Raw genomic sequence first — 12,737 nt, 5'->3', positions numbered from 1 at the left:
TTTGCACACTAAAAGACTTTCTCATTTTATCAGAATGAGTGGTTATCAAAATGAAAAGGTTTCCTATTTTTCACGATTGTGACAAATGCTCATTTTTATCTGAATAAATCTCAAAGCATACTATAAGTATAAACTACAGAACATAAAAGTATCCATAACATTAGAACTCAGTGACAAAATGGTACACATTTTCTCTGTATACAGACAGATACCATCTATATGTAAATACATACATATATAGTTAGTCTTTTTTTTTTTTTGGGTTTTTGGGCCACACCCGGTGACGCTCAGGGGTTACTCCTGGCTATGCGCTCAGAAGTCGCTCCTGGCTTGGGGGACCATATGAGACGCTGGGGGATCGAACCGCGGTCCGTCCTAGGCTAGCGCAGGCAAGGCAGGCACCTTACCTCCAGCGCCACCGCCCGGCCCCTAGTTAGTCTTTTTTAATATAATTTTTATTTTGATCATAGTGGCTTACATATCGTTGACAATAATATTTTAGGTACATATTAACATAATATCAGGGGGATTTCTATCACCGAATTATCCTCCCTACACCTCCATTCCCATCCTACCTCCCATATCCTCCTCCCTCCCCCTGGGGCTGCTAGAATGTGTGGACCCCTCTGAGCCTAGTTTACTACTTAGTGGTCCTACATCTGTTTTGGTCTTGGTACCTCCCTTGTTTCCTCCATTAACTGGGAGGCGGTATTAGATAGTTTCAGTTATGTGGTTTTGTTTGAAGAAGAGAAAAGTGATAAACTGGGGGTAAAAATCAAATATGCTGAAAATGGGCGGGAGTCCTTCTAGAGGCTTTTATCATTGGTTTGAGAGACGAAGGGTGAAAAAGAAGGTGAAACACCTCAACAGTACAAAAATAAGTGTCAAATAAAATATCTAGTGAGCACTCCAACAATAAAGAAAAGCACCACATAAAAGCCATTGTCTTGAAATAAAAAAACATGGCAGAGCACCTAAAGAAAAAGAAAAAAAGAAAATAAATTAATTAATATAAATGGAGACAACAATTTCAATAACCATACAAAACGAAGAAATCGACAAAAACATAGATAGGTAATAAAAAAATTGTTTTGTGCCTTTTTTTCCCTCCTGCACAGGCACAGTAAATATGGGGTCATTCGAAAAGGAATTCCCTTGGCCTAAGAGGTACAGGGTTTCTCCATCCTTGGAGTATATTGTACATGGGATTAACTATAGACTCCATTCAGGTTCATTTACTCTCCCCTTGGTGCTTTCGTGGTGTTTGGAAGACTTCTGCTTCGTCCCGGGTGATAAAATCAGATCTCTGTAACTAGAGATCTCGGTATCTGCACAGGTAAAGGGGTGAAACTTATGATGAAGCCTTTGTGGTTCTAGAAGTTCTGTTCCCTCAGTGTCATCTTAATCCGTCTTCCTTGTGTTGGTGGTCTTGGGTCTTTGCGCTGGTCTTAGGATGGAGCCTATGATAAGCGTCTTTCGTTGTGTTTCCAGAAGACCCATTCTGTTGCAATTGTCTCAGACGGATCTTTGGAACTGGAGATCATGGTTGTGCAGGTCATAGCTCAATCCCTAGACTAGGGCTTTTTTTTTTAATATTTTATTTAAACACCTGCTTCAAGTCCTAAAGGAAGGTATAACCTAGAGATAAAGTGTATGTTAAAGAGTTTTCTTGGGACATTCTTGTAGTGCAAGCTGGGTATGGTATCTCGTGTGACTGGGCCCCGAGATGCCATCTTAGTTTGTCCACCCTTTGTATCCAAGAACGCCTGTAGACAGAAAAGCTGAGAGGTTATTTTAAATATAGTAAGATTAAGGCATTAAAGTGTATTGTTATGAGATGATTCCATTGGAGTCAGTGATTTACCATGATATTCTTTACCTGTAATCCTGTGTTCTACCTATTTTATTCTCTATAAATTTTATAGATTCGGCTCTAATTTCGAGGTCTTTGATCTATTTTGAGTTGATTTTTGTATAAGGAGTTAGGTATGGGTCAATTTTGAATTTCTTACATGTGGTTTTCCAGTTGTACCAACACCATTTGTTGAAAAGATTTTCTTTGTTCCATTTCAAGTTCTTGGCTCTTTTGTCAAACATTAGTTTACTGTATATATGGGGATTTATGTCTGGAAATTCGGTTCTAACCCACTGGTCTGAGGCTCTGTCCTTGTACCATTACTATGCTGTTTTGATCATTATGGCTATAAAGTATAGCTTCAGGTTAGGTAGCAAGATGCCACCCAGCATCTTGTTTTTTAGTATGTGTTTGGCTATCCTGGGTCTTTTGTGGTTCCAGATGAATTTTATGATTGATTGTTCTAATTCTTTAAAGAATGATGTCTGAATTTGAATTGGGATTGCATTGAATCTATATAGTAGTTTTTGTAGTCTAGTCATTTTGACTATGTTGATTCTGCCTACCCCTGAGCATGGGATGTTCTTCCATTTCCTTAGATCCTCTTCAATTTCTTTCTGGAGTGTTTTGAAGTTTACCTGGTATAGGTAAGGTTGATTCCTAGGTACCTTTTTAAATGGAGTTGTATTTATGACCTCTCTCTCCTCAACTTCATTATTTATGTAGAGAAACGCTACTGTCTTTTGTGTATTGACTTTGTAGCCAGCCACTTTGCTGAATTGGTTAATTGTTTCTAGGAATTTTACTTTGAACTCTTTAGGGTTTTTTGATGTATATCATCATGTCATCTGCAAAAAGAGATAGTTTGAGTTCCTCTTTCCCAATTTGGATTCCTTTGATTCCCTTCTCTTTTCGGGTTGCTATTGCAAGGACTTCTAAGATTATATTGAATAAGAGTGGAGAGAGTGGACAACCTTGCCTAGTTCCTGAGTTTAGTGGAAATGCTTCTAGTTTTTTGCCATTAAGGATAATGTTGGTTGTGGGCTTTTCATAGATAGCTGTAACTATCTTGTGGAAGGTTCCCTCTAACCCTATTTTTCTGAGTGTTTTCAACATGAAAGGGTGTTGTATTTTGTCAAACGCCTCCTCTGCATTGGCTGAATGATCATGTGGTTTTTGTCTTTCTTGTTGTTGATGTGATGTATAATGTTGATTGATTTGTGTATGTTGAGCCAACCTTGCATTCCTGGGATGATGTATGATCTTTTTGATAAAGTGCTAAATTCGGTTTGCTAAAATTTTGTTGAGAATCTTTGCATCTATATTCTTTAGTGAGATTGGTCTGTAGTTTTTTTTCTTGGTGGTGTCTTTGCCATCTTTGGGAATGAGTGTGATATTAGCCTCATAAAAGGAGTTGTGGAGGATTCCTATTTCTTCAATGGTTTGGAAGAGCCTGTGGAAAAGTGGTAGTAAGTCTTCTCAGAATGTTCAATAGAATTCGCCTGTAAATCCATCTGGATCTGGACTTTTGTTCTTAGGGAGTTTCTTAATTACGTCTTCAATTTCCTCTGAAGTGATTGGTCTGTTTAGGCTTTCTAGGTCTTCCTTATCCAGTCTCGGAAGATGGTATTTTTCCAGGAATCTGTCGATTTCTACTGTGTTCTCTAAGTATAGTTGTTCATAATATGATCTCATGATATGTTGTATTTCTTGGGGTTCTGTTGTAATCACTCCCCTTTCATTTGTGATCCTACTGATTTGGGTGTTTTCCTTCTTTTTTTTGGTGAGTTTTGCCAGTGGTTTGTCTATCTTGAATATTTTTTCAAAAAACCAACTCCTGGTCTCATTGATTTTTTTTGTATTTTTTTTTTTAGTTTCTATATTGTTTATTTCTGCTCTTGTTTTTATTATTTCTTGCCTTCTGGTTGTGGTTAGATTTCTTTGCTGCTGTTGTTCCAATTCCTTAAAGTGATCCTTTAAACTGTTGGTTTTGTCATTTTCCTGTTTCTTGACATAGGCCTGTATTGCTATGAGTTTCCCTCTAATTACTGCTTTTGCTGTGTCCCACAGATTTTGACAGGTTGTCTCTTCATTATCATTTGTCTCAAGGAATCTTTTTTTTCTTCCTTGATTTGCTCTTTAATCCAGCTGTTGTTGAGAAGCATGTTGTTTAATCTCCAGGTATTAGTTTTTCTCCATTATTATTCTTGTAGTCAATTTTGACCTCTATTGCATAGTGATCTTATAGGGTGCTTCTAATGATCCTTACATTTGTGATCTTATATAGGTTAGATTTGTATCCTAGGACATGGTCTATTCTGGAGAAGGTTCCATGTGAGCTTGAGAAGAATGTGTATTCTGATTTCTGCGGATAGAGTGTCCTATATAAGTCTATTAGCCCTAGATCTTCTAATTTTTTATTTAGGGCTTTTATTTCTTTGCCGTTTTTCTGTTTGGTGGATCTGTCCAGTGGTGATAGTGGAGTATTGAGATCCCCCTACGATATTACATTTCCCTTCATGTGTTTCTCCAGGTTTGCAAGCAGTTGCTTTACATATTTCGCTGGCTCTACATTAGGTGCATAAATATTGACAAGGATTAGTACTTCTTGATCTAGTATTCCCCTGATCAGTAAGTAGTGTCCCTCTTTGTCCCTGATCACTTTTTTGAGGTTGAATAGAATTTGGTCTGATATAAGAATGGCTGTCCCTGCTCTTTTTTGTTTTCTATTAGCCTGAATAATTAATTTCCATCCTTTTATTCTGAGCCTGTGCTTGTCCTGTAGTTGTAGGTGTGTTTCTTACAGGCAGCAGAAGTCTTGTTTATGTTTTCTAATCCAGTTCTCTACTATGTGTCTCTTAATGGGAGAGTTTAGTCCGTTAACACTTAGGGAGATTATTGACAGAGAGGACTGTTGTGCAGTTGTATTGTTTAGGGTGGTTGTTGTTACAATCAGGGGTTTGGATTGTGCAATTCGTCTCTGAGTTGGTCGTTTAGGAGTGGTTTTGTTTGCGCAAATAATGCAAGCTCGTTTTAGTTTGAGAATGTTTTTATTCTGCCCTCCCATATGAATGAGATTTTTGCTGGATATTGGACCCTAGGTTGGAAGTTTCTTTCATTCAGGCATTTAAATATGTCATTTCACTGTCTTCTTGCTTGAATTATTTCAAATGGGAGATCTGGTTTGATTCTTATGTCCCTTCCTTTGTATTTGAGGTTTTTCCCTCCCATATTGCTTTAAGGAGATCATCTTTCTCTTTGTTTTTTGCATTTGGATTACTATATGTCTTGGTGTTGGTTTGTTAGGGTCTATTTTATTAGGGACTCTCTTCACTTCCTTGATTTGCACTGAGTCTTCTTTCCAGAGGGTGGGAAAGTTTTCTTTTAATATTTCCCTGACTACTTATTCTTCCCCTTTTCCTATTTCCTCTCCTTCCGGCATACCCACAATTCTTAGGTTATTTCTTTTGTACTTGTTCATTAGATACTGGACTTTTCCTTCCAGTGCTTTGCCTTTTATTTCCTTGCTGGTTTCTTGGTCGTTTATTTGTTTGCAGTTTTCTTTCGAGTTCTTCAATGTGCTTCTCCAACTGTATGATCCTGCTCATATAGCTTGTTACATTTTCTTTTAACTCCTTTAACTTCCATTTGTATGGAATCTCTCATATTCTTTGACAATTTTCTTTAATTTGGCTGATCTTTACCTCCATGAATTTTTTATATTCGGTGGCTAATGTTTCCTTCATTTCCTTAATCAAGGCTTCCATTTCATTCTTCATGGCTGCTTTTAAGTGCGCCCCACAGCAGCCCCGCACCTGAATTCAGGGACCCCTGACCCGACTGCAGGCAGGGCGAGACCTGACTGCAGGCAGGGCGAGTGTGCCACCCGGCCACCTCCCCACGTGGGCACCCAGAGAACCCTGCGTCTGACCCACTCTGCGCTGCTGGGAAGGGCTAGAGCTTATAGACCAGGTGAGCTTTGGTCTACTCCCCGGACCTTGGGGTATCCTAGAGCAGCCTGCCCCCTGAGCCCTGGAGTGGACCTGGGACTCCCAGGGGTAAAGAGTGAACGCCAGGTGGTTTTGCTGAGGGAATTTCCTCAGCTGAGGCTTGGAGGGGGTGGAGCGCTGCTGATGCCCAGGGAAAGGAGAGAGGACAGGGAGCTACGCTCAACAGCGCCCTCCAACATTGTGGCCAGGAGCGGAACTGCACTAGCTGCCAACAAAAGGAAAAAACAGACCAGGCCCTACTAGAGAGCATAGGAGGAGCAAAATCTCGGGGAGCTCACCCAACAGACCCTTCTAGAACCACACTCAGGGAGGGGACTCATCCCCATGCCACAGGGGGCAAATGCAGGCTGAACTCGGAAGGCACTGCACTCCAAGCCACACCAATAAATGCAAAGAAATATGGGTAAATTAAGGAGAACCATAACAACTGGAGATACGGAGAGAAACCCTAGCAAGGTTCCAAGTCCACCAAAACGCACAGATCCACTGCCAATATATATGTATGTGTATTTTATATATATATATATATATATATATATATATATATATGTGTGTGTATATATACACCAGAAAATGTCTATGTAATTAATGCCAGTTCACATAACACAACTTAAAGAATGGGTCTGGAGCACCTCATGACCACAAAATGGCTGCAGTAACTCAAGACATTGAATAGCAACAGACTAACACTCAGAAAAGGCTTATTTAAATCCAGATGCATCTGTTTATTGGGAGGTTCAAGGGACATACAAAGTATGTTTTCTGTTCTATTTTGAGTGCTTGCAAGATGTCATTTCTAGAAACTGCAGTTAAAGTAGAAAACAAGATAGAATCTTCACCAGTATTTTTTGTTGTTAGTTGTGGAGACCATACCCGATAATGCTCAGGAGAAACTATGCAGTGTTGGAGATCAAATCAAGGGCCTCCACACACAGGGCATGTCACACTGGAGTCACATCCCTAGGTCTAACCAATTTTGTAAAGGTTTGAGTTTGCACTTGAAATAGCTGTCTGGTGGTCTTTCAGTGTGTGACTGTAGGTAATATGCTACTTCCATTCTCTATTGAAGAAAAATGTAAGTATCATAATGAATTTTATTTTTGTACATATGCCATTGATTCCTTAAACCTGAAAGATCTGAACTAATATGTTTTTTTGTGTATCAATTAATATAAATCATCTGGGTTGCCATAGTTAGCACTTGAGGACAGATTTCCCATCATTTTTCATGTCACTTTTCTAACAATTGGGGGAACCACACCCAGCTGTTCTTAAAGCTTTACTCCTGACTCTTTGCTCAGGACCATATGTGGTTGGGTATCAGTGGCACCTTAACCTCTCTGCTATTTTTCTGGTCCCTAACACATTTTTTAAATCTGACTTTATTGATATACTATTCACTTATAACATAGGATTCCAACTTCATGAATTTATGACCCGCTCCATTCCACCCTTCCTCTCAGGTGACCCCTCCAGCCTATTCCCCCCACCCTTCTTCCCCTTGAGTAATCACCATATTTTTCACAAGAGTCTTAAGTTGTGTGTAGATGTGTGTTTGTGTGTGTTCATGTGGTGCTGGGGATTAAACCCAGAGCTTCACACATGCCAAGTGTTATGCCTCCTCCTCAGCCTAATTTGTTGTGTTTTATTGGTTTTCTGTACAATGGTGCTGAAGTTCTGAATACAGCTTTAGAGATGTGGATGCAAGAGAAAAGGGGATGGGGAAGGACATCTTTTTCCTACACAGCTCCCTTTCTGCACATCATTCATTGAACAAGATCTGTACTTACAGGCCAGGCCCAGGGACAGGCTGAGCCTTGGAATTTGAGGACCCAGCAGGAGTCCCCAATAGAACACCGACTTGCTGACACACATCTCTAGTTCACACTGGGAAAAAGCATGTTGAATACAGTTAGGACCTAGCTAAATCTGGCTAAAATAGGCCAAATTCACAGGGTTCTCCAAGGTATTGATTCTTAATCTACAGATGGGAGTCATGTAGAGGAGAGAAAGGAAGAGAGGAAAAGGCTTCTAAGACAGTGATTTGCTCTTTGGTAGTTTCCCCAGTGCATGGGGATTTCCTATCCCCAGCCTGATGTGCCATCCTAATCCTTCAGGCCATGCCCTGGCAAGCTCAGAGTCCCTGTGCAGAGGATCTAGGTCAGATCATCAGGGACTCAATTTGTCTCAAGCCATCTTCCCACTTGTCCTGTCAGATGGTGTGGACAATCAGTGCCCTTCACCCCAGCTAACATGCTCCTCTGTTTCTTGTTTTTCAGCAGTTTTCTTTCTGGAAACATTTAGTCTGCTGAAAAGTTTGGTCTCAAATAAAAGTATTTGGTATTATCACGACCCATAAAGTCATCTCAGTTCAGACTCCAGCTCAGCCTTAAATCAACCAGTCCACCTTCCTGCACTGGCTCTTTTACCTACAGAATGAAAATAACCCTGAGCAGGGAGTTAAATTGGGATGAAATGAGATGGCCCTATGCAGAGTAAATGCTAAATCTCTGTGTATGCAAGAGATAGTACAGTGAGCAGGGCACTTGCCTTGTAACCTTGTAAGTAACTGATCCAAGCTCAATCCCCTGCACAGCATACAGCCCCCAAGCCTGGCCAGAAATGATCCCTGAGGAGACCAGAAATAAGCCCTAACTGCGATCGTGCAAGCCCCCCTCCAAACAACAACAACAACAATAACAATAAATCTAAAAACTAAAAGTACTAAATATCAGTAAAAACTGTCATTGTTTTCAGTTTTAAAGGAATAAATCTCAACCAAAATAATCAAGATGCTTTGGATGCAGGAGCCCTTGGTTCAATCCTCAACATTGCATTGTCCCTGAGCACTGCCAGGAACCACCCTGAAGCATCACAGCTGTGGGGAGCCCTGAATTGTCATAATTGTGTTAAGGTAGAGATGCAGGTGTGCAACGGCCAAGGGAGTATTTTCCAGGAAAAGACAAGAGAAACCAGGACTGGGGTTCACAACTCAACCAGGGAGGCAACTCAGCAGGAAGTTTGGTCCTGCTGCTTTCTCAAGCAGTGTCCAGCATTAGGAATTAATTTTTTTTCTTTTGGGACTAAAATTTGGATCAAGGAGAGTTTAAGGGGGTCTTCCTTTACTCATCTATAAAGCAGGGTTTTTGTTGATTTTTTAATTTTTATTTAGTCACCCTGAAATTCATAATTGTGTTTTAAGCATACACTTTTCCAATCCCTTCACCAGTGTCCACTTCCCTCTGCCAATCCTCTTCCAGGAGCTAGTTAAAAAATGAAAAGGGTCAGAGTGATAGCACAGTGGGTAGGGTGTTTGTTTTGCATGTAGCCGACTGGATTTCATCCCCAGCTTCCCATATAATCCCCCAAGCCTGCCAGGAGTAATTTCTGAGTGCAGAACTGGGAGTAATCCCCGAGAGCCACCAGGTGTGGCACAGAAACATAAATAAATAGATAAATAAATAAATAGGTAAAAGGCAGCCTCCGACCTTTGACTACACTTAGGCTTCCAATAATAGTTATGTGAAAAAATTTCACTTGCTCAAATGAGCCTTTTCTATATTAACTTGAAGACACTGGCACTTTAAGTTTCACTTTCCAGAACTTGTTTTTATCTTCAGAATAAAGGCATCCTCCCGCCCCCCAGCACGAAGAGCCTCTGTTCCCACAGCATGACAGAGCCCTGCCGACACTGGCATCTTTACCTCGCCTGCTGCTCCCCCAGATCTGGAAAGCTCACTATGAACCCCTGGTTGATGGGTAGGGACCATCTCCATGGTTCTGGTGAATGAGATCAAGAGTCCATGACTTCTGGCACATCACTAAGTTCTGGGATGGGGACCATCTTCACCCCAGGCAGCAATGCTGAGGCTGCTGTGTGTGTGGGTGGAGACAGTGGGAGGACTCTGCGCTCTTTGTACCATGATGGCCAGAGCTGTCTGCCTGCCCTCCTCCTCCTCTGTCAGTCACTGGTGCATTATTAATTTACAAGGCTGACTCATCCTCCGGGCAGACAGAGCTCAGTGCTCGCTGCAGGAGGAACTCTGCTGGGTGAGGCAAAGCTCCAAGGCCTGGCATCACAGTTCTCCCAAACAGCAGCAGGCAGCTGTCAAACCAGCCTTCGTGCTCTAAGGACTTACAAAGGCCATGACCCTGGACAATACAGAATCCCCCGGGCCCTTTCTGCACAGTCACGAGAAGCTCCGCTCTCTTCTTCTCATGGGGGAGCAATCCCAAACAGTGCCCCCAGAATCCTAGTCCTTGAGCTCTTTGTTAATAGGTGGGACCAAGAAGGAGATGGAGGAGAATCAGCATCAGAGAGTAAGTAATCGTGGTGCTTCTCTGAGCTCTAAGTACCTCTGGGTAGTCCTAGAAGAGACCCCTACTGTCAGTGGGCTCCATGGGCATTGCACTTCTGGGCTGGGAATGGTGGGAATGGATCCTACCTCTTTAGTCTGTTTTTTTTGTTTTTGGAACACATCCAGCGGCACTCAGGCTCTGGCTCTGCACTCAGAAATCACATCTCGCAGGCTTGGAGGACCATATGGGATGCCAGAGATTGAACCCAGGTCAGCCACATGCAAGGCAAACTCCCTACCAACCACTAGGGTCATGATTCTACTACATTTCTTTGGTGACAAGGGAAAAGGGGGAGAGCTTGGGAAAGAAGGTAGGAATAGCACAGCAGAAGAGAGCGACGGGATGGCAGCAGTTTTCCACAGATGGTGGTCCAGAGGCCAGCTGGGGTCCGGGCAGGGGCTTAGAGGGCTAAGTGTGGCCTGTTACAGGGTCCACATTCCATTCCCATCACCAACACCAGGAGCAACCCCAGCACTGAGCTGGGTATAGCCACCCCCAGTAGAGCTGGGTGTGCCCACAATTCTCATCCCTCCAGAAAAAAACGGGCAGGGCACAAGCCTAGCTGTAGCTCCTGTCTGGCCATTTGCCTGGGCAATGGGGAAAGGAACGAGGGCCAGGCAGCGCCTTAAGAAATAGCTGGAAACTGGCTCTGCTCCCCGTTTGCTGCGCTGTGAGCCCCACACCGCATGACTAATGCCGCTCCTCTTTGCCTAAATTAGATTTTGATTGTGTTGCAGAGATGTTCACTGAATCACAGTCGTTGGAGGTAAAAAAAAAAAAAGACCCAAACTTCATAGGAGCACCTCCTGTGGAGTGTGTGGGATCCCTCTCAGAGCCACGCGGGGAGCGCCCGGAGCTCGGCTGCAGGCCTGGAGGGGTCCCTTCCCTGACAAAGCCTCTGTCCTCCGAAAGAAGTGCAGGGGGGTCCTGGGCTGGTGAACGTAGGCGCTGCTCCCCCACTCCCAGGAGGACGCGGCACACCTCCAGCGGCGCTGCATGGTTCTAAGTAGGCACATGACATTAGTGACTAATGCCTCTTGGAGACCCCAACTCGGACCTGGGGTGCTGGGGCCCTCCCAGATTTTCACTGAGTCACCAGCACTTGCAGGTGGGAAGTTCAAGGTCCTCTAAAGTTCACCTCCCACCTCCGATGTCAGCCCCTCGGGGCTCCTGGTGCACCTTGTGCGCTCTGTCAAAGATGTCTCTTTTGTCTTGCAGAACTTAGCATATGAAATCATCCTAACGCTGGGCCAGGCCTTCGAAGTCGCTTACCAGCTGGCCCTCCAAGCCAGGAAAGGGGGGGCATTCCTCCACGCTCCCCGAAAGCTTTGAAAACAAACCCTCCAAGCCCATCCCCAAGCCTCGCGTTAGCATCCGCAAGTCCGTGGTAAGTAGCAAAGACTCAGGTGGTGGGTGGTGAGAAGAAAAGGGGTCAGTAAACACCACTTTCCCTCGAGCCCCCATGCCATCCTGCCCCATCCAGGACGCCCTTCCCAGTTCAGCCCCTTTCGGCCCCCACCTGCTCTTGCCCAAAGCCTTTGCCCCGCGCGTGCAGCCTGGAGCCAATTCAGCCCCAGAAGCGTTATCTCAGGCCTACGCTTGCCTCCTTTCCCAAGCTTCCACTGTGGCTTCTCCCTAGAACTACTTTTTCTCCCAGCGGCAAACCCAGCGATCTTCCTTCTGCAGGACCTCCCGCACACCCCACATCCATGACCCTCCTGTCGCATGCTCTATTAGGATCTCCTGTGCTTAGCACAATGTTCCCTCCTCCCTGAGATATCCGAATCTCCTGTCCCCAAGCGCCTAGAACGCAGTTCCCTAGTTCCAGCCAGAGAATTTCCCAATCTGCAGTAGATGCCTGTCCCACGAAAGTGGGTGGCCTGGTTTCAGTCCTGTGTGGAATTGTTTATTTGGGGGCTACACCCTGCTACTTCTCTAGCTCTGTGACCTCGAGTCACTTCTGGAGACCAGTCTCTCTCTCTCTCTCTCTCTCTCTCTCTCTCTCTCTCTCTCTCTCTCTCTCTCTCTCTCTCTCTCTCTCTCTCTCTCTCTCTCTCTCTCTCTCTCTCACACACACACACACACACACACACACACACACACACACAGCAAGAGTTCTAACATTGAGCCATTTCCCAGCCCCTGTGTAAAGCCTTTATTAACAGAGATTTACCAAAAGAAAATAAGCAGGAATTTTCCGGGAGCTTTGGGAGAATCTGAGCCAAGCTCCTTCCTCCTCAATCTCTATGTGGGCTGGTAAATGAGTGCAGGGCAGGTGCTCATAGACTATTCATCCAGACTCTTGGAGGAGGAGGAGATGCAGGGTGAAGAGCTGCTCAGCTTTGACCTCTGTATTCCTTCCTCCCTCCGTGGGCATCTCCCAGCCCCATTTGTTGAGTTCTGGGAAAGAGCCTGGGACTCCTGGAGTTGAAGTGACCCCAATGCACGTGGTCTTTCACTTCAGCAGGAGGCCACATCACATGCCTGGCTCAAGGGAAGGAAAAGGGGACCAG

General features: G+C 43.9%; 1 protein-coding gene across 1 annotated transcript in view; it reads left to right on the top strand.

The window, feature by feature from the left end:
* Nucleotides 1-12,737, top strand: part of ANKS1B (ankyrin repeat and sterile alpha motif domain containing 1B) — a 1,587,094-nt gene that overhangs the window by 1,571,957 nt on the left and 2,400 nt on the right. Inside the window, 2 exon segments of the mRNA XM_049782864.1 lie at nt 11,443-11,517; nt 11,519-11,611. Coding sequence (XP_049638821.1) covers nt 11,443-11,517; nt 11,519-11,611 — 168 coding nt within the window.

The sequence above is a fragment of the Suncus etruscus genome, chromosome 11, assembly GCF_024139225.1.
Source record: "Suncus etruscus isolate mSunEtr1 chromosome 11, mSunEtr1.pri.cur, whole genome shotgun sequence".
Taxonomy (NCBI): Eukaryota; Metazoa; Chordata; class Mammalia; order Eulipotyphla; family Soricidae; genus Suncus; species Suncus etruscus.
The sequence above is the reverse complement of the archived record's forward strand: the minus strand, read 5'-3'. Positions and strand labels throughout refer to the sequence as shown.